Source organism: Pinus tabuliformis, chromosome 6 (assembly GCF_031772625.1).
Source record: "Pinus tabuliformis cultivar Carrire ecotype Pingquan chromosome 6, CPIR1, whole genome shotgun sequence".
NCBI lineage: Eukaryota > Viridiplantae > Streptophyta > Pinopsida > Pinales > Pinaceae > Pinus > Pinus tabuliformis.
The window spans coordinates 98,627,216-98,653,320 of record NC_142292.1 but is presented as its reverse complement, the minus strand read 5'-3'; the positions used below and the strand labels follow the sequence as shown (position 1 = coordinate 98,653,320).

At 39.2% G+C, this 26,105-nt stretch overlaps 1 protein-coding gene across 4 annotated transcripts in view; it reads right to left on the bottom strand.

Annotated features, from left to right (window-relative positions):
* LOC149257442 (uncharacterized) overlaps window positions 1–25,460 on the bottom strand; it is a 454,745-nt gene extending 429,285 nt beyond the window's left edge. For 3 of the 4 annotated variants that reach the window (XM_089414304.1, XM_089414300.1, XM_089414302.1), the window contains exons 1-6: window positions 25,316–25,460; window positions 22,122–22,815; window positions 14,968–15,043; window positions 14,631–14,797; window positions 13,449–14,013; window positions 12,915–13,190 (exon numbers count right to left, since the gene is read on the bottom strand). In XM_089414304.1, the coding sequence (XP_089270430.1) occupies window positions 12,915–13,190; window positions 13,449–14,013; window positions 14,631–14,797; window positions 14,968–15,043; window positions 22,122–22,696 (1,659 nt within the window). In that variant the 5' untranslated portion in view covers window positions 22,697–22,815; window positions 25,316–25,460. The remainder of the gene's footprint in view (window positions 1–12,914; window positions 13,191–13,448; window positions 14,014–14,630; window positions 14,798–14,967; window positions 15,044–22,121; window positions 22,816–25,315) is intronic. The other variant, XM_089414306.1, reaches the window with a different exon arrangement.
* Between the last annotated feature and the right edge of the window lie 645 nt (window positions 25,461–26,105).

The following is a 26,105-nucleotide window of genomic DNA, read 5'->3' as shown; positions in this document are numbered from 1 at the left end:
CTTAAATTAGAGAAAGTGGATTTTCAAGGGGGAATATTCATATTTTGACCCCCAAAGTGGGTCTAAGGATAATATTGGGGTTGTGAGCATGAATTTTGAGCACTCACATGCCACCAACATATCCTAGTGCCACTTATTTACAACAATACATGGGAAATTAATTAAAATTTCCCACAAGATGGGATTTTAATTAATTAAAAAATCCTAGAAAAGCTTAGTAAAATTTCACGAGACTCTAGATATGACGTAGCATGGTAATATACATTGACCCTAGACATTTGGATGGGCCCAAGTCCCAGTTTTTAAGTCGCACTCCGAATTTGGAGGTATTGAGTGAAAAAACTCAACTAATTATTTATTGCCGAAGAGCAAAACTAATTAGTCGAGTGAAAAAAACACTCTAGAGTGGAATCACTTATTAACCGGGTCCCAAGTCGCCTAAGCCTATTACACAAGTTCATCATGCTATCGACATTTATTACAATTCCCCCATAAGGGTTGCAAAATTTGAGAGAAATAGAGAGAGAGGAGAGAGAAAGGGAAATAAATACCCTACTAGACTTTTGATCTTCTAAATTTTTTTCGTGGTGTTGGAATTTCTAAGTTTAACTCGTTAGAAATTCTTCTTGTACTATCTGGTTTATTTCTTCCTACTTGTTTAATTACTTAACAAGTTATTTACCATGTAAATACTGAAAATAAACACAAGTACAATGTCAACATCTACAGATCATCAACTAAAAGAAAACAAGCACACAAGTGACACCGTTATTTTTGGATCAATGTCCCCGGAAAAACCCAATGCAAGAAAACCGGTGCAGCTATTCAGAGGGTTTTATTATTATGTAGTTTTCAGAATACAACTAGGGTGCCAAAAATGGCTCACCCAACAGAGAATGCCCTCGGTAGTAGTACCTCTCCTCGGAAACAGATATTTCAGCTGATTAATCACCGGATGAACAATCCCACAGCAACAATTGCAGTTCTCACTTCTCTGCGTCACTCTGATAGGGACTGCGTCACCCTTCCCGGCTCACCAACACCCAGTTTGTCCCACGAAATCCTTCCAACACTGCCTCTTGGCGCTGCGTCAGCTTTACTAGCCTCTGTGTCAGCTTCTGGAGCTTCTGCATCAGCCCCTAGACCCTCTGCGTCTCACACACTGGCCTCTCCTGGCTCTGCGCAACTCCTGTTTACCTCTGCGTAGCACCCAGCTGCCTCTACATCAACCTCTCCGGGCTCTGCACTGTCTCTTTGGTACCAACTCTGCCTCTTTGCTATATATTCACTGCCCCTCGCTGTTGATCACTAATTCTATCTCTCTTAGCAAACCCTGCTCTAGAGAATAGAATGACTGATCACTCTGGTGTCTTCTTCAACTGACCCTCAAGCATCTTCTTATACTTTTCTCGTTGGTACATCAATGGCCAAAGTTAAATCTTTAATCAAAGGCTAATATTAGATTTGGCTTGATCCATGACTTTTGGAATCTTCTAACCCAGTTTTATATTAATACCGATTAATATTTTATTTTTCCTAAGTTTAGACTTAGGAACTCCATTAAATTTTTTTATTATTTTAATATCTCCCAAACCAATTAGAATTTGCCTAAACCATTTGCGGGGCCTTGGAGATCTCATGTGCTTTAGCCTCTCCACCAATTTTCATGGCTAGAGCACATTCGCTGCTACCTCAAATCAACACTTGGAGTCTATGTCCATTGGGCAATGGGATCCCTATTCCCTGCCATGCGCATATTGTTAAAGAATCTAGTTCGGGGAGTTAATGAGATTCTTCTTGCATGATAACTATTTGTGAGGCATTTTGTCTTTAGATTATTAGCACAATCTTTTGCTTATTATCATTAGTTTGAGACTAAGAGCTACCCACATTCCTTCCTAGTCCGACAAGTTCTCCCTGCCTAGGATGCTCTGGAAAAATACTTGCCACTCCTCTGAAACTGAGTTGAGGGCCAGTCTTACCATCTCGAAAGACTGAGGTGTAGACCCCACAGCTGCTAGCTCATCTCAGGTCTCCTGAAGCTTTACAAGGAACAGATCAATGTGTTCCCCCTTCTGCATCTGCGTGAGCCTCATCTTCTACTCTAAGTACATCTTCCGCTGCTCGGAAGATCCTTTATACAGTGTCGACAATGCATCCCAGATCTCCTTGGCAGAGCCTCTACCAGCGATGTGACAGACCACATGATCCTTCACTCCGTTGAGGATCATTCTCTTTGTCTTCACCATTTCTCCCTTGTATTTCTTGAGCAGATTTGGATCCGTAGGCACGACTACCACACTATCGACGTAGGTCTTGAGAAAATTTTCATCCAGAAGGCATGACATCCTTGCCTTCCAGATCACATAGTTGGATGCACCATCCAACCAATCCTGATCTCTCAACCCACTAGCTGCCATTTCTGCCACTCGAAAAAGTTGAATGACCTCCTCTCTCCTGCTGCTGCTCAGCAAATGAGAATTTGAATCCCCTGGCTAGGAATTCTCTGAGGAAGAAAGTCCCTCAAGTGTCTCTCTTCTTCCTTCTGACATCTTTCTGCCCAGCAACTGCCTGCAGAAAACCGCATCACACCAAAAACCCCTCTTTGCTGAAGCTTTTGCTGCATTGCTCCCTCTGTCGCTAACAAATCTCGATCTAGAAATCCTACCTCTCTGTCGACTCACTCAGAGAGAGATTTACCACAAAAAATATTGCCCTCCTCGCCTGAACTGCTTAAACCCTCTGGGGATTCGATTTGCTGCCTATGCAGCACTTTCGACTTACCTTCTTCCTTCTGTGTTGGGCTCTTCCAGCACTGCTCTCTTGTTTCACCTGCAGCTCTGATACCATGTGAAAATTTGGAAGCCCCAAATTTCTACTGCAACAACTGATTATGTTTCTTCTATTTGTTAATTACATAACAAAATTATTTATTGTTTCCTACAATAAACACCGAAACTAATACACTGCGGCCTTCACCATTTAAATAAAATGCGAAAATAAGAAACTAAGCAAGAAAGAAATACAACACATCTATAGAGTTATTTTTGGACAAAAGTTCTCAGAAAAGACCAGTGTGGGAAAACCGGTGCAGCAGCTAAGAGTTTTATTATTAAGCAGCAGTTGAGAGTTTTATTATTAAGCAGTAGTAATTTTTGAATACAATATTTGGATCCCCTGTTGGCTATCCAATACAGAGAATATCACTGACAGAGAGATGAGTGAGATTACCTCACACTATCACTAGAAATCCTGGCTGATCCAGCCACTGAATGGACTGCCCCTGGCTGCCTCTGCGCAGTCACTGTGTCAGCCCAGCGTCACAGCCTCTAGGGACAGCGTCACCCCTTCTGTTGATCGATTTGTTGCCCAGGAACTTCGATCTTCACCTCCCGGTCTCATAACCCGGCTTTCGACTTCTGATATTGATTCCCCCAACAAATTTTCGGACTTCCTCAAGGCTCTGCGTGGCCCTGCGTCAGCCTCTTCTGGCTCTACACTGCCTCTCTCGAATCTCTCTCTCCCTCCTCTGCTGAGTATTCCAGGACCAGGAGAAATCTCCAACCGGAACTATCCCTGCCCCTCACTGCAAAATATCACTTTGAAATTCTTTCCAGCAACTACTCTGCTTCAGAAAATCAATCTTTTGATCTTCACTCGATGTGTTCTCCAAGTGCCCATCGATGTCCTTATAATCCTCCAGTTGAGAACCAACGGCCCAGATTAAATTCTAATCAATGGCTCAGATCATTTGGACTCGATCTCCGTCTTCTTCTAGAAGTTTCACCCACAGTTAGATTAACACCCTTTAATTATTTTAATTTCCTAAGTTTAGACTTAGGCACCCATTAATAATAATTAATTGTTTTAATAAAACTGTCTCCGGGTTGAATTTCCCAAAATGATTTCTGGGTATTGGAGAATGCATGTGTCTAAGCCTCCCTGCAAATTTTGAGACTTAGATCACATCCGATGCTACCAGAAATCAACAGTTGGGACATGCTTCCTCTCATCATGTACATTAGCAATATGGTGCTTAGGAACCAGGTGATGGCCATAACGGATGAGGTAGAGCTCATGCTAGGCTTTTGCCCATGTGCTAATGTGTATGTCCCAACCATCTTTTGTATTTTGATATTCTTTCTTTTATTTTTCTTGTGGCCATTATATGCTTTTTCTTTTTCTTTTAGCTGCATCAACCTCCCAAGGAAAAGTTCCTAGCCCACCCAGGTATGTGGATGTATGGGTGCCAAATCCTAGAGAACCAATGGTCAGTTGAACTCAAAGAATAGTGTGGAATAAGGGCTTGTAATGTAAGATGAAAAGTCGTAAGTGCGGAGTAGGGATAGATGAAACACCTTATCTCAATCAAGGCTTCTTAAGTAGTGCCCCTCCTATACCCAATGGGCCATTAGGGGAGGTCCCACTGGATGATGAGGCAACTCATTGCCCATTAGGGCCATGCAAGAGTTCCTCTCATGATGTACAGGAGCAATATGGTGCTCAGATATCGAGAGATGGCCATAACGAGTGAGGTAGAGCTCATGCTAGGCTTTTGCCCACGTGCTAATGTGTATATCTTGGCCATCTTTTGTATTTTGATATTCTTTCTTTTATTTTGCTTATGGCCATTATATGCTTTTTCTTTTTCTTTTAGCTGCATCAACCTCCCAGGGCAAATTTCCTAGCCAGACCTAAGTATGTGGATGTATGGGTGCCAAATCCTAGAGAACCAATGGTCAGTTCAATCCGAAGAATGGTTGTGGAATAAGGGCTTGTAATGTAAGATGGAAGGTGGTAAGTATGGAGTGGGGATAGATGGAACACACTGTCTCAATCAAGTCTTCTTGAGTAGTGCCCCTCATATACCCATTGGGCCATTAGGGGAGGTCCCACTGGACAAGGGTCGAAGATTAACTCCCCATGTAAGGCGAGGGAACTAGATCATGGTCAAAACCCCTCCTTCCAAATCACCCCATAATCCATATCAAAAGCCCAAATACAAACAAGCATAAGCACGCGATTGCAAAATGAATGAAGTACCTTTTGATCAGAGGCCCACCTTCATTCATATGCTCTTGTCGAATGGGTGAGAAGTCATATGGCTAATACAGTTGGCAAAGATGGATAGTGGCACATCATCAGCTAGTGTTGGCTATCAGGGGTTATTGGTTGGTTGGCTGGATGTAGAAGAATAAGAGAAAAAAATTCCCTATAGCGTTACCCACTTTTTTGGGTAACACAATCATCTTCAAATTGCCTTTTGCAAGGACTTCCAATTAGCAGAGGACATCAGCTTCAAGCTAAATCAGGAAATTTTTCAAGAACTGTTGAGCCTTAGAGCCAAGTTCCAACAATTTGAGGTCATCTTCAAATCGCCATTTGTGAGTACTACCATAGAAGACATCAACTTCTAGCCAATTTTGGAAATGTTATAGTACCTATTGAGCATTAGAGCCATGCTCCAGAGTTAGTGGTCCGCCTTAAACCACCATTCAGTAGAAGACTTGAAAAGCCCTAAATTTAACCATTCATCATAAATGAATTCATAAATTAATGAAGCAACCAAACATTCCTAAATATTAATATATCATTAGCACGTACTTACCTGTAATTTCGTTTGGAGATGTTCCTAAGCTGTTGTTTCTCCCGCTTCTACTACCAAACTGAATTTTCCTCACAGCCTATCTGGGATCAACTTGTCTGGTTCCTAGATCCAGAAGACTCGTCTTCTAGCCCCCGTGCCAAAAACTCCAAGAACAATCAAGCTCAATATTTCTTTGTCTGTGGCTCTATTAGGAATTTCTCCTTTGTCTTTGTAATCCTCCAAAAGAAAACTCTTCTTCCTTCACTTCAATACCCAGGGAAAAATTCCTCCCCTTCAATGTCGTAACCATCCTCCTTATATGCCCAAAATCATCGTCTCTTCCTTTCCACTGTCTCAGCATTTCTCAATATAATAAGGTTTCCAGTACTCTCTCTATCGATACCTAGCACCCAGAAGGGTCTTGTATGAATTCTCAAGGTGTCACGTTTAAGAGCTAACTGTCATAATTTTAATTTAGTTCAAGTGACAACTAACCTATATAATTTACAATTCATGAGATATTTGTTTCTAATTTATTAATTTATACCTTTTTGTCGAAGTTTATTAACCTAATTTGAGCTTATAAATTTATAGAACTTATTGAAATTTTTATCATTCGTCCTTATATATATATATATATATATATATAGTCCCTTTTAGTTGATATAATATATCATGTTTCTTTTTAGTTAATATATAACCTCTCCTAGTTAAAATAATAAATAATATATATCATATTACTATTCTCTCTTATTTGCATTAGTCATTGCATTTATTATTATTATTATTATTATTATTATTTAAACAATATACTAGTTATATATTATGATGGTGGCATATATGAGAAGTACCTTACAATATATTCATTACATCTGGTGAGTTAAGTATTTACTCAGTTCTTTAATAATTAATTCATTACCCTATACTTAGACTTTTCATACTTATTTAGCACATATAATAGTGTAGTGCATGCGATACATGTTGATTTGGGGTAGCATCGGATGTGCTCTAGCCACAAAATTTGGTGGAGAGGTTGGGGCACATGAGATCTCCAATACCCAGAAAGGGTTTGGGCAAATTCTAAACAGATCATGAGATATTAAAATAATTAATATTTTTAATGGAGTCCCTAAGTCTAAACTTAGGGAAAATAAAATATTAATGTGTATTAATATGAATCTGTGTTAGAATGGTCCAAAAGACATGGATCAAGCCAGATCTAATCTTAGCCGTTGATTAAGGATTTAATCTCGGCCATTGAGATGTCAACAAAAAAAGTATAAGCAGAGGCTTGAGGGGCACTTGGAAAGCACACTGAGGCAGACCAGTGAGTTCAATTTCTGGAGCGAGGTTTGCTAAGAAATTGAACCAGTTGTCTGGAGAGCAATTACGAGGCAGCAAGTACGGAACAGAGAGATGGGAGATCAGCACAAAAGAGGTAGACGCAGAGGCAGCAGAGACTGCACAGAGCCAGAAAGGCCTGCGTCATCCACGCAGAGGCTGCAGGAGTGACGCAGAAGCCCAAAGAGGCTGTGCAGTGCCTCAGTAGGCTGACGCAGAGGGTTTCAGGCTGTAGCAGAGGTCAGTAGGGCTTACGTTGGGTTTAGGAAAGTGTTGGAAGTTTGTCTATGTGTAGGTAAGCCAGTTTGGCACCTTGTTGTACAAGAAAATTGTTGAATAATAAGATCCTCCCTTGCTGCACCGGTTTTCCCACATTGGGTTTTCCCGAGGACATTAGTCCAAAATAACTATGTCAATTTGTGCATATTTTTGTTTCTGTATTACGATGTGATATTTGCAGCAATATTTATTTTAATGTTTGTTGAAGTAATTTCATGAATAACTTATGATGAAATAAGTAGGAAAACGAAATCAGTTGCTGCAGTGATAGAATTTTCAAATGGTATCAGAGCCAGTAATCAGAGACACAAAGGGAAAATCAGTTATGGGTTGAGACCACGATGCAGAGGCATCCACCTTAGGGGACTCACGCAGATTTTCAAAAGATTGCACAAGAGAGAGATTTCGATTTCTCTTTGTTGGCTTCCAGGTTGGAAGAAGAAGTGGCGTGCATACTAGTGCTGCATCATCAGAAGTATGGTATATAGACAGTGGAGCCTCGTGGCATATGACGGGAATCAAGGAGTGTTTCTCAGAATATCGAGAAGAGAAGATGAACTTTCAGATCACCATGGGGAACAAGGCAAAGTGTACTCCAGTAGGAAAGGGTACCATAGTTTTTGAAACAGAATTGGGAGAGCGGTTCCATGCCACAAATCTGTTGCATGTGCCAGGATTGGGGATGAACTTACCTTCCATGTCACAACTACAAGGCAAGGGCTATGACATCTACTTCATCAAGGAAAAGGTATACGTCAAACACCCGAGCTGGAAAAATAAAGTGCAGATAGAGATCAAAAGTAATTGGTTGTACAGATTACAACTAGAATCTCCAATGGCACTAATAGGCAGTCATGGGGACAAAGACTTGAACGAACTATGGCACAGAAGGATGGGTCACTTGCACCATGGAGCTCTGAGAATTCTCAAGAGCATTGTAACAGGAGTTCCAGATCTGAGTACGGAACGAGATGATGTATGTAGGGGATGCGCTCTAGGAAAGTACGCCAAGGCAACATTTCCTAGGAGCAACCACAAGGCCAAGAGTGTGCTAGGATTGATACACTCAGATATCTGCAGACCTATGCCCTTCAAAGCTCTCAACGGTGCCGAGTATTTCCTTACCTTCATTGATGACCAGTCGAGGAAAACTTGGATCTATTTTTTGAAAACCAAGGATGAGGTTTTATGTCGATTGAAGGAGTTCAAGGCTCTAGTGGAGAATCTGACAGGTAAGAAAATAAAAGTCTTGCGCTTAGATAATGGTGGAGAATATGTCGATAAGGACTTCACTGATTATTGCGCTAAGGAGGGCATCAAAAGAGAGTGGACAGCTCCCTACAATCCGGAGCAAAATGGGGTGGCAAAAAGGAAAAACAGGACTATTGTAGAAGCAGCTAGGGCCATGTTGTATGATCAGGATATGCCAAAATTCCTGTGGGCAGAAGCATGCAACACAGCTGTCTACATTCAGAATAGGACTCCTCATCAGGCATTGGGCAAGATTACTCCAGAGAAAGTCTTCACTGGGAAGACACCTGAAGTCAGTCATTTCAGGATATTTGGGAGTTTGGCATATCGTCACATACCCAAAGAAAAGAGGAAGAAGTCGGATCAGACTGCAGAAAAGGGGTATCTAGCAGGATATAGCGAGAATGCTAAGGCATATAGGATCTATCTTCCAGGGAGCAGGAAGCTAGTAGTACGACGAGATGTAAAGTTCATGGAGGACAGAGCTTTCAGAAGATCTTGCGAAATGCCTTCCAAGGAGCAATCGAAAGAGGATCTGTTGGTCATGTCTCTTCAACCAACGGAAGTGAAGAATTCTTCCTCAGATCAGGAAGATTCTCAGTATGAGGAAGAGGAGCAAACAGAAGCACCTGTTGGAAGAGGAAGAAACAGTATAGAACTTCGTCAGATTCTGCGTGATGCAAAGAAATTCATCGGAGAGCCAAGGAACAGTAAAAGGGAGCGAAAACAGCCAGACAAGTATCAAGCATTAGTAGCTCAGAATGGCCAGCTTCAAGGAGGTAGCTCAGCATCAGGTCTGGCTAGATGCGATGGTGGAGGAGTATAACTCCATTATGGTAAACGATGTCTAGGAGGTGGTGTCAAGGCCTTAGGACAGATCGGTGGTAGGTTCAAGATGGATCTACAAGATCAAATATGCTACGGACGGCAGTATTGAAAACTACAAGGCCAGGTTTGTGGCAAAGGGGTATGCTCAAAAGGAAGAGATTGACTATGAGGAAACCTTCACCCCTGTAGCCAGGTATACATCTATTAGGACCGTGATATCTCTTGCAGCCCACATGGGATGGGAGATCCATCAGATGGATATCAAGATGACATTTCTGAACGGGGTAATAGAAGAAAAAGTATACATTGAACAACCAAAGGGCTTTGAAACTCATGAGAAGAAGTCTCATGTATGCAGACTGAAGAAAGCCTTGTATGGGCTGACGCAGGCACCAAGAGCGTGGCATGGTCGAATAGATGGCTACTTGCAGAAGATGGGGTTTGTCAAGAGTGACGCGGATTCGAATCTCTACTATCTGGTCGTAGAGAGAGAGCCACTTATCTTAGTATTATATGTGGATGATGTCTTCCTGACAGGATCATCCAGACTCATTGAAGACTGCAAGAAGAATCTAGCCACAGAGTTCGATATGAAGGATCTGGGATGAATGCACTATTTTCTAGGGTTGGAAGTTTGGCAGCAGAAAGGAGAAATTTTCCTTGGCAAGGAAGGTATGCTACAGAAATTCTGAAAAGGTTCGGGATGGGAGACTGTAGACCTATGGCTACGCCAATGGTCACCAACTGGAAGAAGATTGATGCATTAGAAGACAAGGATGTCAATCCCACCCTATACCGATAGCTGATAGGGTCCCTGATGTATCTAGTCAATACCAGGCCAAATATTTGCTATGCTGTCAACACCCTCAATCAGTTCATGGTGGAACCAAATAGGGCTCACTGGGCAGCAGCCAAGCACATTTTCAGGTATTTACAGGGAACAGTTGATTATGGGCTCTTGTACAACAAGGGGAAGGATATCAGGTTAAGTGGATTTAATAATGCAGATTGGGCAAGAAGTTCAGTGGATCAGAAAAGTACCTCTGGGTACTATTTCAACATTGGATCAAGAATAAACTCCCGGTGCAGTAGGAAACAGAACTCTGTGTCTCTGAGCTCGTCTGAGGCAAAATATATGGCAGCAAGCACAACTTCGTGTGAGGCCATATGGCTTAGAAAACTGCTGGTAAACCTATTCAGAAGAAATATGGAGGCGACCAGGATCATGTGTGATAATCAGAGTTGCATCAAACTCTCTGAGAATCCAGTATTTCATGATAGGTCAAAGCATATTGATATCCGGTGTCACTTTGTCAGAGATTGTGTCCAACGTGGAGCTGTACAGTTGGGCTACACTCCTACAGGGGAACAAGTGGTTGATATCCTCCCCAAGGCCCTTGGAAAGTCAAATTTGACTACTTCAGGGAAAAGATGGGGATGGTAAAGAACCCCTTTCAAAAGTAGTGTGTTAGCAGCACGAATGAAGAGGGAGTTGCAGTGCAGATGCAGTGTTGGGAGAAAGGACCAACAACAGCACAGATGCAGAAGGAGTTGCAGTGCAAATGCAGTGTTGAGAGAAAGGACCAACAATAGCACAGATGCAGAGGAAGGTGCAGTGCGAATGCAATGCTGGGAGAAAGGACCAGCAGCAGCACGGAAGCAGAGGGAGTTGTCGTACAGATGCAGTAGTGGCAGTGGCAGAACCATGGGCAGCAGTACAGGATGCAACAGTGCAGAGGATGTTGGGCAAGGAGGCCTAGCATCAGCAGAGGTACCAATGCCGAATGATCAGAGTAATACTTAGTGAGGAGTATTGCTAGAGCACAGTCCTCGCTAAGAGGGAGTGTTGATTTAGGGTAGCATCGGATGTGCTCTAGCCACGAAATTGGTGGAGAGGTTGGGGCACATGAGATCTTCAATACCCAGAAAGGGTTTGGGCAGATTTTAAACAGATCAGGAGATATTAAAATAATTAATATTTTTAATGGAGTCCCTAAGTCTAAACTTAGGGAAAATAAACTATTAATGTGTATTAATATGAATCTGTGTTAGAATGGTCCAAAAGACATGGATCAAGCCAGATCTAATCTTAGCCGTTGATTAGGGACTTAATATCGGCCGTTGAGATGTCAATAGAAAAAGTGGCTTGAGGAGCACTTGGAAAACACACTGAGGGAGACTAGTCAGTTCAATTTCTGGAGCGGGGTTTGCTGAGAAATTAAACCAGTGGTCTAGAGAGCAGTCAGGAGGCAGCAAGTACGGAACAAAGAGACGGGAGATCAACGTAGAAGAGGCAGATGCAGAGCCATAAGAAGCCACGCAGAGGCAGCAGAGACTGCGCAGAGCCAAAAGGGCTTGCGTCATTGACGCAGAGGCTACATGAGTGACGCAAAAGCCCAGAGAGGTTGCAGAGCCTCCGTAGGCTGACGCAGAGGGTTTTAGGCTGACGCAGAGGGTTTCAGGCTGTAGCAGAGGTCAGTAGGGCCTACGTTGGGTTTAGGAAAGTGTTGGAAGTTTGTCTATCTGTAGGTAAGCCAGTTTGGCACCCTGTTGTACAAGAAAATTGTTGAATAATAAAATTCTCCCTTGCTGCACCGGTTTTCCCACATTGGGTTTTTCTGGGGACATTAGTCCAAAATAACTATGTCAATGCGTGCATATTTTTGTTTCTGTATTACGATGTGATATCTGCAGCAGTGTTTATTTTAATGTTTGTTGAAGTAATTTCATGAATAACTTATGATGAAATAAGTAGAAAAAGTAAATCAGTTGTTGTAGAGATAGAATTTTCACAATACATGCATATGTAGCTATCATATGCATGCCTCGTATGCATGCTAATATTCCTATGGAGCTCATGATTCAAGATGGGCCGTTACAAGACTTCAGTGCTCTGCCCATTTGGTTTGTGGTCTTCCTTAAAACACCGGATTCAGAGCCACATTCAACCATTGGCAGCTGTCCTAATCTCCTTGCTTGGACTCACATACACCCCCTTTCGGATTAAGAGGGGAATGTTAGACACCTGATCCGTTAAGGTAATGGTAAACGAATAAAAGCTGTCATTGGGTGTCCAAGGGACCTTGAAGAATCCAAAGGTCACAAGAAATTGTATTTATATGTATATCTGATTAATTAAATGCAATCAACGCCTATCCTTTAATTCTGCTTTGCACTCCAACAGTAATTAAAGTCCCATTTACCTACTTGGGTCACCGATGGCCATTAATATAATTTCATTTCATTTAGCGTATTTCAGAAAGCATGGACCCATTCAAAAATTGCTGTACATTTAAAGCATACATACAAAAATATCCTTTTGCATGTTAGGTAAACATGACATTACACTTGATAGGAAAAACAAATTTAAAGCTAACATGGTTTACTATAATTATAATGGGAATGGGATTATAGCTTAATAGAATATACTCTTCAACAACAATAAGATCAAAAATGACACAACAGGATCTTCAATGATTGATAATGACACAGTTATGCAAATAACATAAAAGAAAAGTTTTCCTAAAGATTTCATTCTAAAAGGAAGGTCTGTCAATAGTACATTTTTCTTGGTCTAAATTTGCACTGAGGGTATTCCAGAATGAGAAGCATCCATACATATTACTACCTTTTCTAACCTTCCAGGAAACGCTCGCTGCTGGGCCTTTCTAGATCTCTGTTCATATGATTTCATGAGCTCATTGGCTGAAGCGGAAGCAAGAATGTTTGAATCTGCCATCTCCCATGTACATTGATCATACCCTAATCCCCTCCATTTAACCAGCCATTCAACTTTGCAATTTAACTTATCATGGCATTCTCCAAGTGAGTTTTCAGGAGGCTTCAAAGCCCTTTTTCGAATAAGACGATGTGGTTCAGTCCATTGCGGATTCCATTTTAAGGCCTGCACAATCACAATATCTTATTTACAAAGTTACTTATTTGAAAAGAACTAATATGTGCAGAAAACCCATTGCTAAGTAACCATCAAGATTCCAAAGTAGAAATGTATTCCTTCTAAAATATCAACCTTCTCCAATTGAAATACTGATGCTACCAAATTGCATAGAAGAGAAAAAATTGCCATGCCTCAGTTATCGAGACTCCAGAAGATGAATTAAAATAGCCAAAGAGGTAAAATTGTTGAAGATTGCTAACTGACCTTTCCTTGTTGAACATTTCTTTTAAAACAAGCTAGCTTTTTTGGAGCTTCCTTCAAAACCTGGCTTTCACTGACCCATCGATTGTGAACATGAGAAAGTCCTTTATATTTAACAAAATATATCATTTCTTGTTTAAATTTTCTCTTCGAGTTCACTTTGTACACATCAGATTCCCCATCTATCAGATTAGGTGACGATCTGTCATTTAGACCCTTATCTGGTCCCTGAACTGCATTTGATGCAGTATTCTTCCTTACAGTTGGCACGAAATAATCATTTTTGTCTTGAGCAATATGCTCTCTGCCAATGCTTTTATCTGCTGTTCTCTGTCTTTTACCAGAGTCATTACCCATAATTATACACTCACTTGGTGCATCATCAATGACATCAGATTCCTTCAAATCCCATATAGATTCAACTACAGGGGGCACCGACAATAAATCAGATGAAGTTTTCTTGTACAAACAAGTTGGGCAGAGCCAATCCCCAGAAGGAACTTGATCCAGAGGAGGATCAAGGCAAAAACGATGATAAGTAAGCAAGCAGCCTTCTCCATCACAACACCTACACAATAACCAGAATCCTAATAAGAGAAATTAAAATTTTAGTCTCCAAATACTCAGAATACCATAGGAACTGCAAAGTCTTGCAATATTTTGGTCCATGCATCTGCAGCTAAAAAATGTTTTTTGAATGACACCTTAATCGACATTCAAAGTGCAACAACAGAAGACATTATGTTGGTAGATGGTCAAACACATCTTTTCCTGACATATAATGCCTGCATCCAATGCACTCTACTCAACTTCGAGACATGAGAATGAGAAAGATGGCAGGAAACGGCCAACAGCATAAATTAAATTTCTGATATTAGATATTCCTAGTATGAACCAATAAACTAAGTACAATCAGGAAACTTGTATAAATGCTGCATAAAATTCCAATCACTTGAATACATTAATAAACAAAGAGCAAATTCCATATAGTAAAGTTGTTACAGCTTAATTCAAGCATAAGTGCCAATTTGACCCAGCAGCACATTGAAGTTTTTGTTATTTGAAAAATTGTTCAACTTATGAAATTCTTCTTTTAGGAATGCTACCATAAACCACATATGGGACTCTACAAAATTCTGAAACTAGACACACAGAAAGGAGCTTAAAAACTAGTATGAAACTCACAGCAGTTCACCCCCAACTTTGCATATTTCACAAATGCTATTATAATCATCCACTGGGATCCTTCTTTGAAAACTGCTCATCTGAGAAGATGATGGTGCACCAGTGTCGACATTCTCCTCAGTGTCAATTGCTACATCCCCAGTATTACACTTATGTCCCATTTTAACCTGTGATCAATCCATATGAGCAGAAATGTGGTTTTTTAAAACAACCAAAATCCAACTTAGACAGCTGGCTGGAGAAATGCACATTATCCCAGCAGATCAATCTGTTTAGTAGGACCTAACACATATATCATTCACAGTATTATCACAGGCAGAGACTACCAGGAAACTACCTCCACTGTATGGTCTTCTGAGAAAACTGGAAGGCTGACGTCACTTGCTCCCTCTTTTCCTTGCCCTCCTCCACGCCTGAAACAATAGACAATTAAATGAATCATGGTAAATAAACAAAATCTGAAATTCAGCCTATTATCACCTCCCAGTATTAGAAAAAGGAAACAGAAAAATCCATACCAGAATTTGTAGAAGAAAGGAATTTCCTTTTTAACTAGTATTGCATTTCAGAAAGCATGTAAACATTGAATGTATTGATGAAACAATGCCATGCAAAAGCACTTTAATAACAAGCAACAGAAATTGAGCCAGTGACAGGATTGCATGCATAGAATGATCTTGCAACAAACAGGACAGCATTTGTGCCTGATCTGATTAACTTATCATTTTGAGCACGTGAAAACATAGATTGAAGAACTTAGTGAAACAGAATTCAAGTTAACAGACATGAACAAGTCTGAAGGAGCCCCACGGACCAATCACAAGAAATTTGGTTGTACCAAAACTGTTAATATTTCTATTTTGAAGAGATTTTTTGTATAAGGGAAACGCTTTCATAAATGAAAGAAATTCTTGAGGACAATACCATGTCCCAATAATCTAGGTAATCTCCTTGCTAATGTCACTTCAGAGACAACTGAACATGCCTATAATATAGCTGTTGCCACAAAATCTAGCAGGCCTAGAGCAAATGCCCCACTAAGCAGAACTGGGGCTTAGGGCAACAAGAGAAAGGGTTGCCACTATCACCTCGGAAACCTTTCTCCTGCTCTTTAGTGGTATTTGACCACAAGAGAGGCTTCCCTAAATCACGTAAAAGGATATTCAATTACCATGGATCAAGGTGATACATAAGAGGCCTATAAGATGGGATAAAGCACCAGCACAGCCTAGAAGGCCCAGGTGTTCTATGCCAAAATACAAGTGTTTTATTCCTAGACCAAAGAGATGGCTGTTATAAGTTAGGGTTTTGTTGATTTGCAATGATAGGGTATAGACAATGTCATATAACAGCCAAAGATTTTGATAAATAACCAACAAAATGGAACAAGGCTTTCTAATAGACACCAAGGATTAGGATTTATTGATGGAGTTTTATGTCTGAAAATATGCATAAACAGCGAAAAGAAGATGATGTTAGCCCTAAGAGAAAGGTTTTAAGTTTTAACCATGCAACGATGCCGGATTTTGCTTTTAGATGATTTATTGTTGCAATTCCTACTTATTGAACAACAAACATCAAACAAGATTTCATTTTTATGCAATTTTCCACCTACAAACCCTGGCCACTAACCCTGGACGTCTAGGAAAAAGGTAAAGAAGAGGAAACTTAATTAATTTAGAGAGTGATCAACACAACTTATAATCAATGCCTTATACTAAATGGGTTTAATGGAGTCTTCTAGGGCTAAATTCAATGAGGAAGGTTTTGATAGAGTAAGGGGGGATGACTTGGGCATCCACTTTCAGAACCCTAACTATTTTCCTTGTGAGAGAAGAAAATATAAGGAATGCACAATTAGAGTTTCCTTATACGTTTCAAAGAGAACAATTTTGCATGCTATAATGGAGCGAGATTTCAACATAGATTTAACATTTAGTCATGGCATAAAATAAACCCTACTTCACAAATACAATATGCAAAATATAGAAGATAAAGCATGAAACTTACAAAATTCTCCAAAGAAACACTTCTTTCAATCCCAGGAAAACATCTCCATGCAAAATACCATCTCCAAAAGAATTTGCTCCACTAAAAAAATCACATTTCAGCCCAAGTAGTGAAAAAGACTAATTTGCACTCTTTCCCAAGAGAAGAGTGATAAATGTGTGATGATGAAAATGAAATAAGGAGAGCCTCTATTTATGTGAGGCTTACAACCCTTAGTTTTACACATTTACAAGTAAAATCCCTAATACAAGTTTGTTTGAGTGTTCAACAAGTAAGAGGTTACAAGCCAACCTCATAATAGCTCAAAAAAATACAAATAATACCAAAATAGCCCACACATGTGGGAGAAAATCCTCCACCATGACATCATCCTCCAAGGGAGCTCAAAATGCCACAAGCAAGTATCAAATAGGTCATGAGTGCTCCATACTCCAAGGAATAGCTCAAATTCCATCAATATGCCTTTAAAGTGCCTTGAAATCCATGACATCGTCACCAAGGTGCCCTACATCACCCTTCTAAGGGAAAAGGGGTGGCGTGGCACCAATATGCTCAAGAATAGGGGTCTATTAGTGATGTGCAACCCATCCCCTGTCATCTCAAGGATAACCATCATCCTTCAAAATCCAGAACAAGCAACGCCCATTAAACAGTGTCAAGGCTAGCCTATCGACATCCACGGTCCATCTGGGCAGATCATCAATAAATGCAACACCAAGCCTTCTTGGCTCAACGTTTCATCATCTAGGGGTAATCTAAAGCGTCAAGTACCATGTACAACCATCTCATAGCCCAACATTTCTCTCTTGAAGGAGAACACTACATCAACAAGGTCACCTCTGGTAAAAGGAACACTAGAATGTTGTTGAAAAGGATGAGAATCATCTCCCAACAGGCCTCTGTGGTTGTGATAACAACACCTAATGAAACCCTCTCAAGATCAGATGAAGTCAACAATCATTAGGGGCAATAACCATAAATGCATTACAGTGGACCATACCTAATTTTAGGGGCACAAAAATGCTTCACACAAAGCACGCCTTCAAATGTCTAACTAGATCAAGTCCTGTAAACAAGTTACCTCCTTATATTAGGGATGGTTAGGTCAATGACCCTATTAAGTGTTTCCATCCCCCAAGGGGAAGAGACATGTCCCAAGTTAGCCCATCAATCCATAGGTGTGTGTCAAAAACGGTGGCTGCAAAGTGGGAAGGACTTCAAGGCAAGGGGCCATAGCCATATGACCAACTAATGGAGGTCCAATATCCCGAGTGTATAGATGTAAAGAGGGAGAAATAGTGAAGGCATGACTTACCCCTTTCCTCGGCCTAGTTTTTCCACCCCTCTAGTGCACATTTTACTTCTTTGTGATTTCTCTTTTATTTGGGTGCATAGCTCAAGAGCCCAAGCTTGCTTTTGAAAATTTCCATTACCCTTTTTGAATGAATCAGTTTATCGCTCATCAGGGTTGCGATAATATAAGAGTTCCTTTTCATGGATGAAGCATCAAGTACTTGAGGAACCATCTGATGGTTAATGAAGGGGGTAGAGCTCATGCTAGGCTTTTACCCATGCACTAAACAAATGTCCCAGCCATCTTTTGCATTTTATCTTTTTCTTTCATTGTGGTTTTCTTATGTTTTAATCTTTCTTTTAGTTGCATCAACCTCTAAGGGCTAAGATTTCCAGGCCCAGACTCAAGGATAAGGATGAAAAGTGCCAATCCCAATGACCACCAACTCGAAGAATGGAGATGAACAATGGGGAAAAATGGAAAGTGGTAAGTATGGACTATCTTGTGCAGCTACTTCAATCAGTGCCTCCCCAACAGTGCCCTTCCCAATGCTACTTGGAAGCGGGAGTGAGAGTGGGAAGCAGGATGGGGAGCGACAATTTTCAGAAGCTTCTAAGTGGGGAGCAGAAGCATGTTTTATATAGTATATGTTTTTATATATTTTGATGCATATATGTCAACAAAAGCATGTAAAATGGTGAATTAGTTATAAAAAGTATAAAACATGGATTAAACCATATAACATCAATCATCTAGTAGTTATAATCTTCATCAACCACAAGTCCACAACATCTCGATTCTCATCAACCTTAAAGTTTCAAAGTTTCAAAATTCAATATATAACATTTGTCATCACTAAAGTTGTACTTGTAACCATTACCAAACTATAACAAAGAATATCAAACATGAAATGAAACGTTTCACAAAGCATCATATTCATAATTCATTACCAATGAGTTATAATTGCCAACTTCAAACTTCAAACTTAAATTGTCATATATTGTTTACAAAAAATACCATAATAAATATGAAAGAGTCAATAGTTATAAAAAATACTAGAAACTAGAAAAGACAAGTAAATCTACTATCTACTAAAATTTCTTCTTCCCACGAGAAACTTCTAATTTATTTTCTCATGATCTATGAACAATGGAAGTCTTCTCCCGCATAGTCTGACTCTGCAATGGTTGTGAACCACGTCTAGAACTAGAAGGCACATGACCTCCACACAATGTTGCAGATGGAGGTGGCAGCAAAGCTAGTGCAACTTGAGCCCTGCTAGTGGATGGGGGTGGCATTGTTGTTGATAATGTTGATGCTATTGCTTCTAATTGATGACCATCATCCTCATCATCCAAAAGTTTTTGCTTCCAACTGTTCTAAACGTAAGGTTCCATCTTCCAAATTATCATCCTCTGGGTTGTCGTCCCAAGTGATATATGCTCTATCAAATTGAGCCCACTCACAATAATGTGTCAACAACCTCAAATTGCAATGTACATAAACCAAGCTTTCTACCTGGTTTTCATTGAGGCAGTTTCTTTTAACATTGTGGACGAAGCTATAGATGCTCCAACAACTCTTTGTAGAAGAAATATTAACCACCTGCAAAATGTCCATAGAATACCTAAAAAGAGGGAGTGCTTAATAGAAATGTCAGTTGACTAAAGGAGTGAAGAAGGCTCCAAAACCAGCATTGCCTCTGGCCTAGGAGGTCCATGGAGAAAATCTCCATTGAAGAGCAAATGGCCAAATAGGGGTATCTTCCTCGTCTTGTAGCTTAATCACTCATAGTGCATATCTCTTATGATGAAAAAATACAAGACTATAATTTCGCTCAGAGCAAAAGGGGAGAGTACCAAACTCAGCTTGGACAAAAGCATGCAGCACAATCAGTTTGGCGTAGATCATACACTAGAGGAAGATAGATTGAAATCTCTCCAAACAAGCTCAATCTACTGGTAGCAGACTAGGGCCCCAAACCAAGGTGCCATGAAAGGTTTAATGATCATGTCAAAGAGATCCATCTTCAAGAAAATGTCATGAAAGTGCATATGGAAACACTCAGTCAAGTACAGAGAAAGAACCACACCACTAACCAAAAAACAATCGATGAGACAAAGAGGAGCATCCTCAAGGGTAAAAATCTAATACTTGAGTTCTGCCTTTAAGCAGTGCATACAAAAATGTATCTATTGAATAAAAGTCTAACCAAATGATCAAAAGCATCAAACCTGAACAAAAATAGAATGGTATGAAGCCATAGGTGAGTCATATTAGAGTGGTCAGAATGCATATGTTTATGTTCTTAAAGGAAAAAATACATAAATTGAAGGATAGAGGAAAGAATTGTAACCTTTTCAGACAATTAAGCATCTGACGCATATAGGCTCTTTGGCTGTGATAAGGACGACATAGTTACCAATAGAGATGTCATATTTGATGAAGATCATAGTTAAGCATATTTAAATCAATTTCAAGTATTGTGGCCTATTGAAGGCAAAGGTAACAAGATAGCAGAAGAAAGCAATCCAATAAAAGAAGGAAAAATTCAAGAGTCAAATGATGATGAAAAGGCAAGCAACAACAAGGTTAGTTATAAATATCCTTTGAAATGACATATTTGGGTATACTCCATATTGTTCAGGAGTGGAAGAATGTTAGAGTGATGGCAATATCTTTATGTCCCAGACCATGTATGAACAGTAAATAATAATAGGATTCAATATGGCAAGCCACAGATTGCAAGTCAGTTGCAACTCCTATGAAATTATCAGCCAATGAAGATTCAAAGCCAAATGGCACAACTTCATGCAGGCAGTTAGCAGAGAGTTTGATCTGCCTCACTCGTACCACATCAAATTAAGTTATGCAGATGAAATTTGCTCACAAATTTAGACCAATCCCAAATATATTCATTGGAAACTGTAGAGAGATATCTTCAAGTTGGTTGGGTACACAGATTCAGATCAACAAGTTGCACTGATGAGAGAAAATCTACAAGTTATTCATTCAACATGGGATCATAACTCGGGAATTATTTCCTGGATTAGTAAGAAGAGATCAACAGTTGCATTGCTCTCCACAAAGGCATAATACAAATTGAGTCGTGCAACATGTAAAGCAATATAGCTCAAAAGGATATCTGCTAATATAAATTTTAAAAAGCACAAGCCATGCCCCTCTGCTGTGAAGCAAAGTTTAATTAAACTCCAGAAGAATTCAATGTCCCATGTGAGAAGGGAGCACATTGAAATACACTTCATTGGGAGCAGGTGCAAGCAGCAAAAGAAAGAAGTTTGCATTGTACACAGCAGAACCAAAGACCAACATGTAGATATCTTCACACAAACATTGAATAGGGAGAAGATTTAGAAGTTTTGGGAGATATTTGGTGTAAAATAAAATAAATGTTCATTAAGGTGAGTGTTAAAGATGACAATCAAACTTTGATTGAATTCCATAAGAATCCAATGTCCCATGTGAGGACAAAGCACATTGAGATACACCAATGTTTTGTAAGAAACTCAAAACCTTCTTGCTGTGGATATGGATCCTTAACCAAAACACCAAACCAGGGTGTATGGCATGGTACCCACATTATTGGTCCTTGATGCAGCAGCACTGAGTGAGAATAGAACTGATACAAAACAAAATAGCTGAAGTTGTGTACTGTAGACCTGAAGACCAACTGACAAAGATCTTCACAACAATGTTGAGTAAGGAGAAGTTTTAGAAGTTTTGGGAGATTCTCGGCATAAAAGAAAATAAAATGGTTATTATGGTGTGGGTGTTAAAGCTGTAATGCCTATTTTAGGGGTGGCCTTCTTGGCTTAAAAATAGTAGGAATATGATAAGATGGGATAGACAATTTAGCGATAATATTAGTCTATTCTATGGTGAACTATTTTTGGCTGGAGGTTTATTCTCATCCTTAACGAGCAAATTTGATACAGATTTTGGGATATAAATATCTGTTGTTATGTAACACGATATCATTATAACTTTAGTGTGGAAATTTTTTTTTTTGGACATGTGTGCTCTGAAAACAAAGAATTATATGGACAGAGGAAGTGAAGTTGAGCCAGAACATACAATATAAGAGAATTTTACACTATGCTAAAAGTGTATAAATGTTACGTTTACTTGAAACATGATGGTTCATAGAGAGAATGTAAGATCCCTACTTTTGGAAGAAAGAATATTCAACACATTGACCCCAATTCGTTTTCATTTGAAGTCTGTAGTCACAATCTTCAGTCCTGCTCCGAACTATGTCAGATACTATATCCACTTTACACATCCCTGAATCATTAAATGAATTTTGTTCTTTCTCAATAGAAAGAGAATTAGCATTCATCAAACCACGTTTTTTTCTTTTGCTTCTGCAAGCTTTAAGTTTCTTATCAGGAAAATGACATGTAGTTCCATCAAGGTTACAACTGTCAATTACGATAGATCCTTCCATCTGATTATGCACGATGCCCTGCTTTCCATTTCCTGATGAATTTATAGATAGTTCACTTATGAGCTCCATTTGTTGTTCCTGTGCAAAATTATTTAAACCTCTTTTCCCAAGCACACTACCATCTTTGGTTTTCAGTTTTGAATCTTTATCCAGGCTATTCCAAGATGTCCTCAAAACACCGACCAGTTTCTCTTTATTTTTTGTTCTATACTTCTCTGAGTTTGTTCTCTGAATAATGATGCCCTCTTCAGCAATATATTGCTGTATACCTCCTTTGCAGGGACCTTTTACCATATTGCTCAATCCAATAGCAGGTATCTTCCTACTTGGCCAAAACCTTAGTTTCCTCTTATATTGATTAGAAACCTCCCCTCCTTTGCCATCCAAACAACTGAAATCTTCAGGAGAAGGCCCTGCAGAAACAAATTCTACCAAATCAATTCCTTCCTAATCACAGGAGTAAGCAATGAAGATACCAATTCACAGGTTCTGTGCCAAAATACAGTTGTAAAATACATAATCCAACTTGAAACAACCTGTTTGTATAACCAACATTGTCAAAATCTTGAATTGCTGTAGGAATGCCCCATAAATATCTATCCGCACACCAGCCACAGCAATTATTTTCAGCTTTTTATAGGCCAGATAAGGAAGTGCAAAACAAATGATCATTGTGGTTTTCATTCTATTGTTAGTAGCTACAATTTTTTTCAGTCAATTCTTTCCCAAACAAATAGCAGTTTTTCCTTCAGTCTATTCATTGAACCTGACATTCTAACAGTTGATTCCTCTTGTCGCTACCCTTTGTTACCAAAACAGTAAGGTCCGCATCTCTTGTTTATTTTTTCAGTGCACAACATTCATTTTGAATTCATTGCAATAACTCAAAGCACCATCACTTCCCATTGTGCATTTACATTTGTTCCTACTGCATCGCTCTATATTGTTTTGCCTTTTCAGTTTTCTTCTTCCACTCTTTACATTACAATCAATGAGGTGGGAAATGATCTCTGGTTAAGACTCGCCTCTACATTTTTAGAGGGGAACGAATATAAAATCCTAGTAAATAGGAAATTGTTGGGATGGAAGAATCAATGCAATCATATGAGTGGATTGTCAATTTTAACACAGTATGACAGAGCTGGTGCTCTGCAAAGGAACATGCAATATGGGGATTGGACAAAAGCTAGCACTCTGCAGGGGAACATAACACTGAAATTGGATGCCTCAGTGGATGCTAAGAAACAAAATCTTATGACCCTAATGCCTAGTTCTTGAGTCTGGACTAGTAAGAAGTGAGAAAGTGATTCATGGATCAGTTGCGCTATCAAAGCGCAAGTTGTTTGAATTGCCAACCGCAAAGTTTGAAGTTTTAGTCTCACACATGAAGCCAGCACCCAGCAGCAGAAACAATGGCATCCATCATGAGAATATAGCGTCCTAAAGTCCAACAAATTGTTCAAATTGCCAATTCCAAAACCTCAAGTTCACTTCTCACCCCATGCTGCCAAGGTGTGGCAGCTCAAACCAGGCTCACCGGTATGAGGATCCAGTGTATTGAATTCAACAATTTATCCAAATTATCAATGAAAGGTCTCATGTTCGACACTCACCCCATGCTGCCAATGCATGCAGCTTGTAGCCAAGGCAACCACCATTACAATTGTGCCCTAAATCCTTCTCTCTGTGCTATGATGTAAAGAATTTAGGATAGTGTTTCATTGTAGTATAGACAAATGTGCAGAAGATTGAATACCTTGATGTTGACTTTTGATGCCCTTCATCTGGGTTCCTCCTGATTGCTTCTAACTTCTTTAAAACACCGCTGGATCTCTATTTACAAAAAAATTGACCAACTCAAAGGGGCACTGTACTTGGTCTTTGATGGTTATTGTCAACCTTCATGTTGAATGTAATTGGCCCAGAGAAGTTAATTATTTTACAAAAACCACTCAATTTTTCAGCCAGGCCGAGATTGAAATTCCTGGGATGCGTCACTTGAGAGATTATCAGGTACGGCCTCTACCAAAATGCACTGGTGAACATGTCACTTCAGAGATTCTCAGGTACAACCCATTCCAGACTGCGCTGATAATGAAACCTGGGTTACTTATGGCAGACTCCCAGTGGCCTACGACTAGTCCGCAGCCCAACTGAGTGGTCTAGGGAAATTCTCCCCATTTGATCCACCAAATTTGATGGGCCTTGGCAGTTATTATTGGTACTGGGTTGTAAAGTTAGTTTTGAGTTTGTCAGTCATTGTCGGACCACTGCTCATGTTGACGTAGTTTGCCTCTTATTGGTGGTGGATACTCTTTGCCAGGTAATTATTTGATATTTCAAAATAAATGATACTCTATAAAAATATTGGAGCAGATCCCAAAAACCCTAGATGGAACATGCTCAACTAAAAATAGAAATAGTTGATACCAAAAACCCTAGATTGAAACAAACCCTAGAATGGACCATACTTGAGTAAAGGAATATATATATATATATATATATCCCCTTATCTCCATTAAAGCAACCTAAAGGAGGCCAATGCGGCTGCCCCCAGAAATAAAAGGTCACGTGAGCAGAGTTGCATATAAGGTGTGCATTTGACTGGTCTATACACAGTGCATCGCATTAATGTTTATTTAAATATAATAAAAATACGTCTTAAATACAGCACATGAACCATTCTGCTGTATTAGCACTGTGTTCTCTAAGCAATGCCAAATTCTATATATTACAGTGAAATTCTCGACGAACCTCCTTATCTTGGTTTTACCACAGATGATACTTATTCTGCAAGCTGTTTACATTTACGCGGCAATTTAAGTGTACAGTAGAGCATTAAGGCCACTATATAACGGTATTAAAGCCAGATGTAGTCTATAATTGTTCAAATACACAATGTGAAAATGGAACCTGAGAATTGTGAGTGGAGACTTGAAGGTGCTGTTTGGGCATATGCCTATTTCCAGTGGCCTTCAAATTTGCAGGTCTCTATCTACATTTAGCATACAGGTTTTGAATCAGTAAATACATCTAATTTTCTAGTATAAATGGTTGATAGTCTTGTTTGCCTGGCCAGGGTAGCAAGGACCTTTATTTCGAAAGGGATGTTCTTATGGTTGTTTTACTTTGTTTTAAAAATAATAAAAATAAATTCTTAAAATATACTTATTAATATTTTATATTATTTTGAAAATAAAATATTTTTTTAATAGTTTTAGTTTAGAAATTTTAAATAAGAAATATATATTTACAGATAATTTATATATATAAAATAATAAAAATAAATTCTTAAAATATACTTATTAATATTTTATATTATTTTGAAAATAAAATATTTTTTTAATAGTTTTAGTTTAGAAATTTTAAATAAGAAATACATATTTATAGATAATTTATATATAGAGGGGTTAGATGGTCAAATTATTGTACTAAAAACATCTCTCTAAATGGTAGTGGTCAATTTATTGTATTGAGATGGGTTCTTTATCTTATGAACAAGGGAATTTCATACAAACGTACTTGGGATAAGGAGCTAGGAAGAAATAAAAATTACTATATTGAAGTGTTTAATCCCACTCATAATCATCAACCAAAAGCATACATAGAGGCCAATATTTCTTGGATAGCCAAAATTCTTATTGCTCAGTTAAGGACTAATTCTCATCAACTCTGTTGTGAAACAGGGTGATATTTCTTGGAT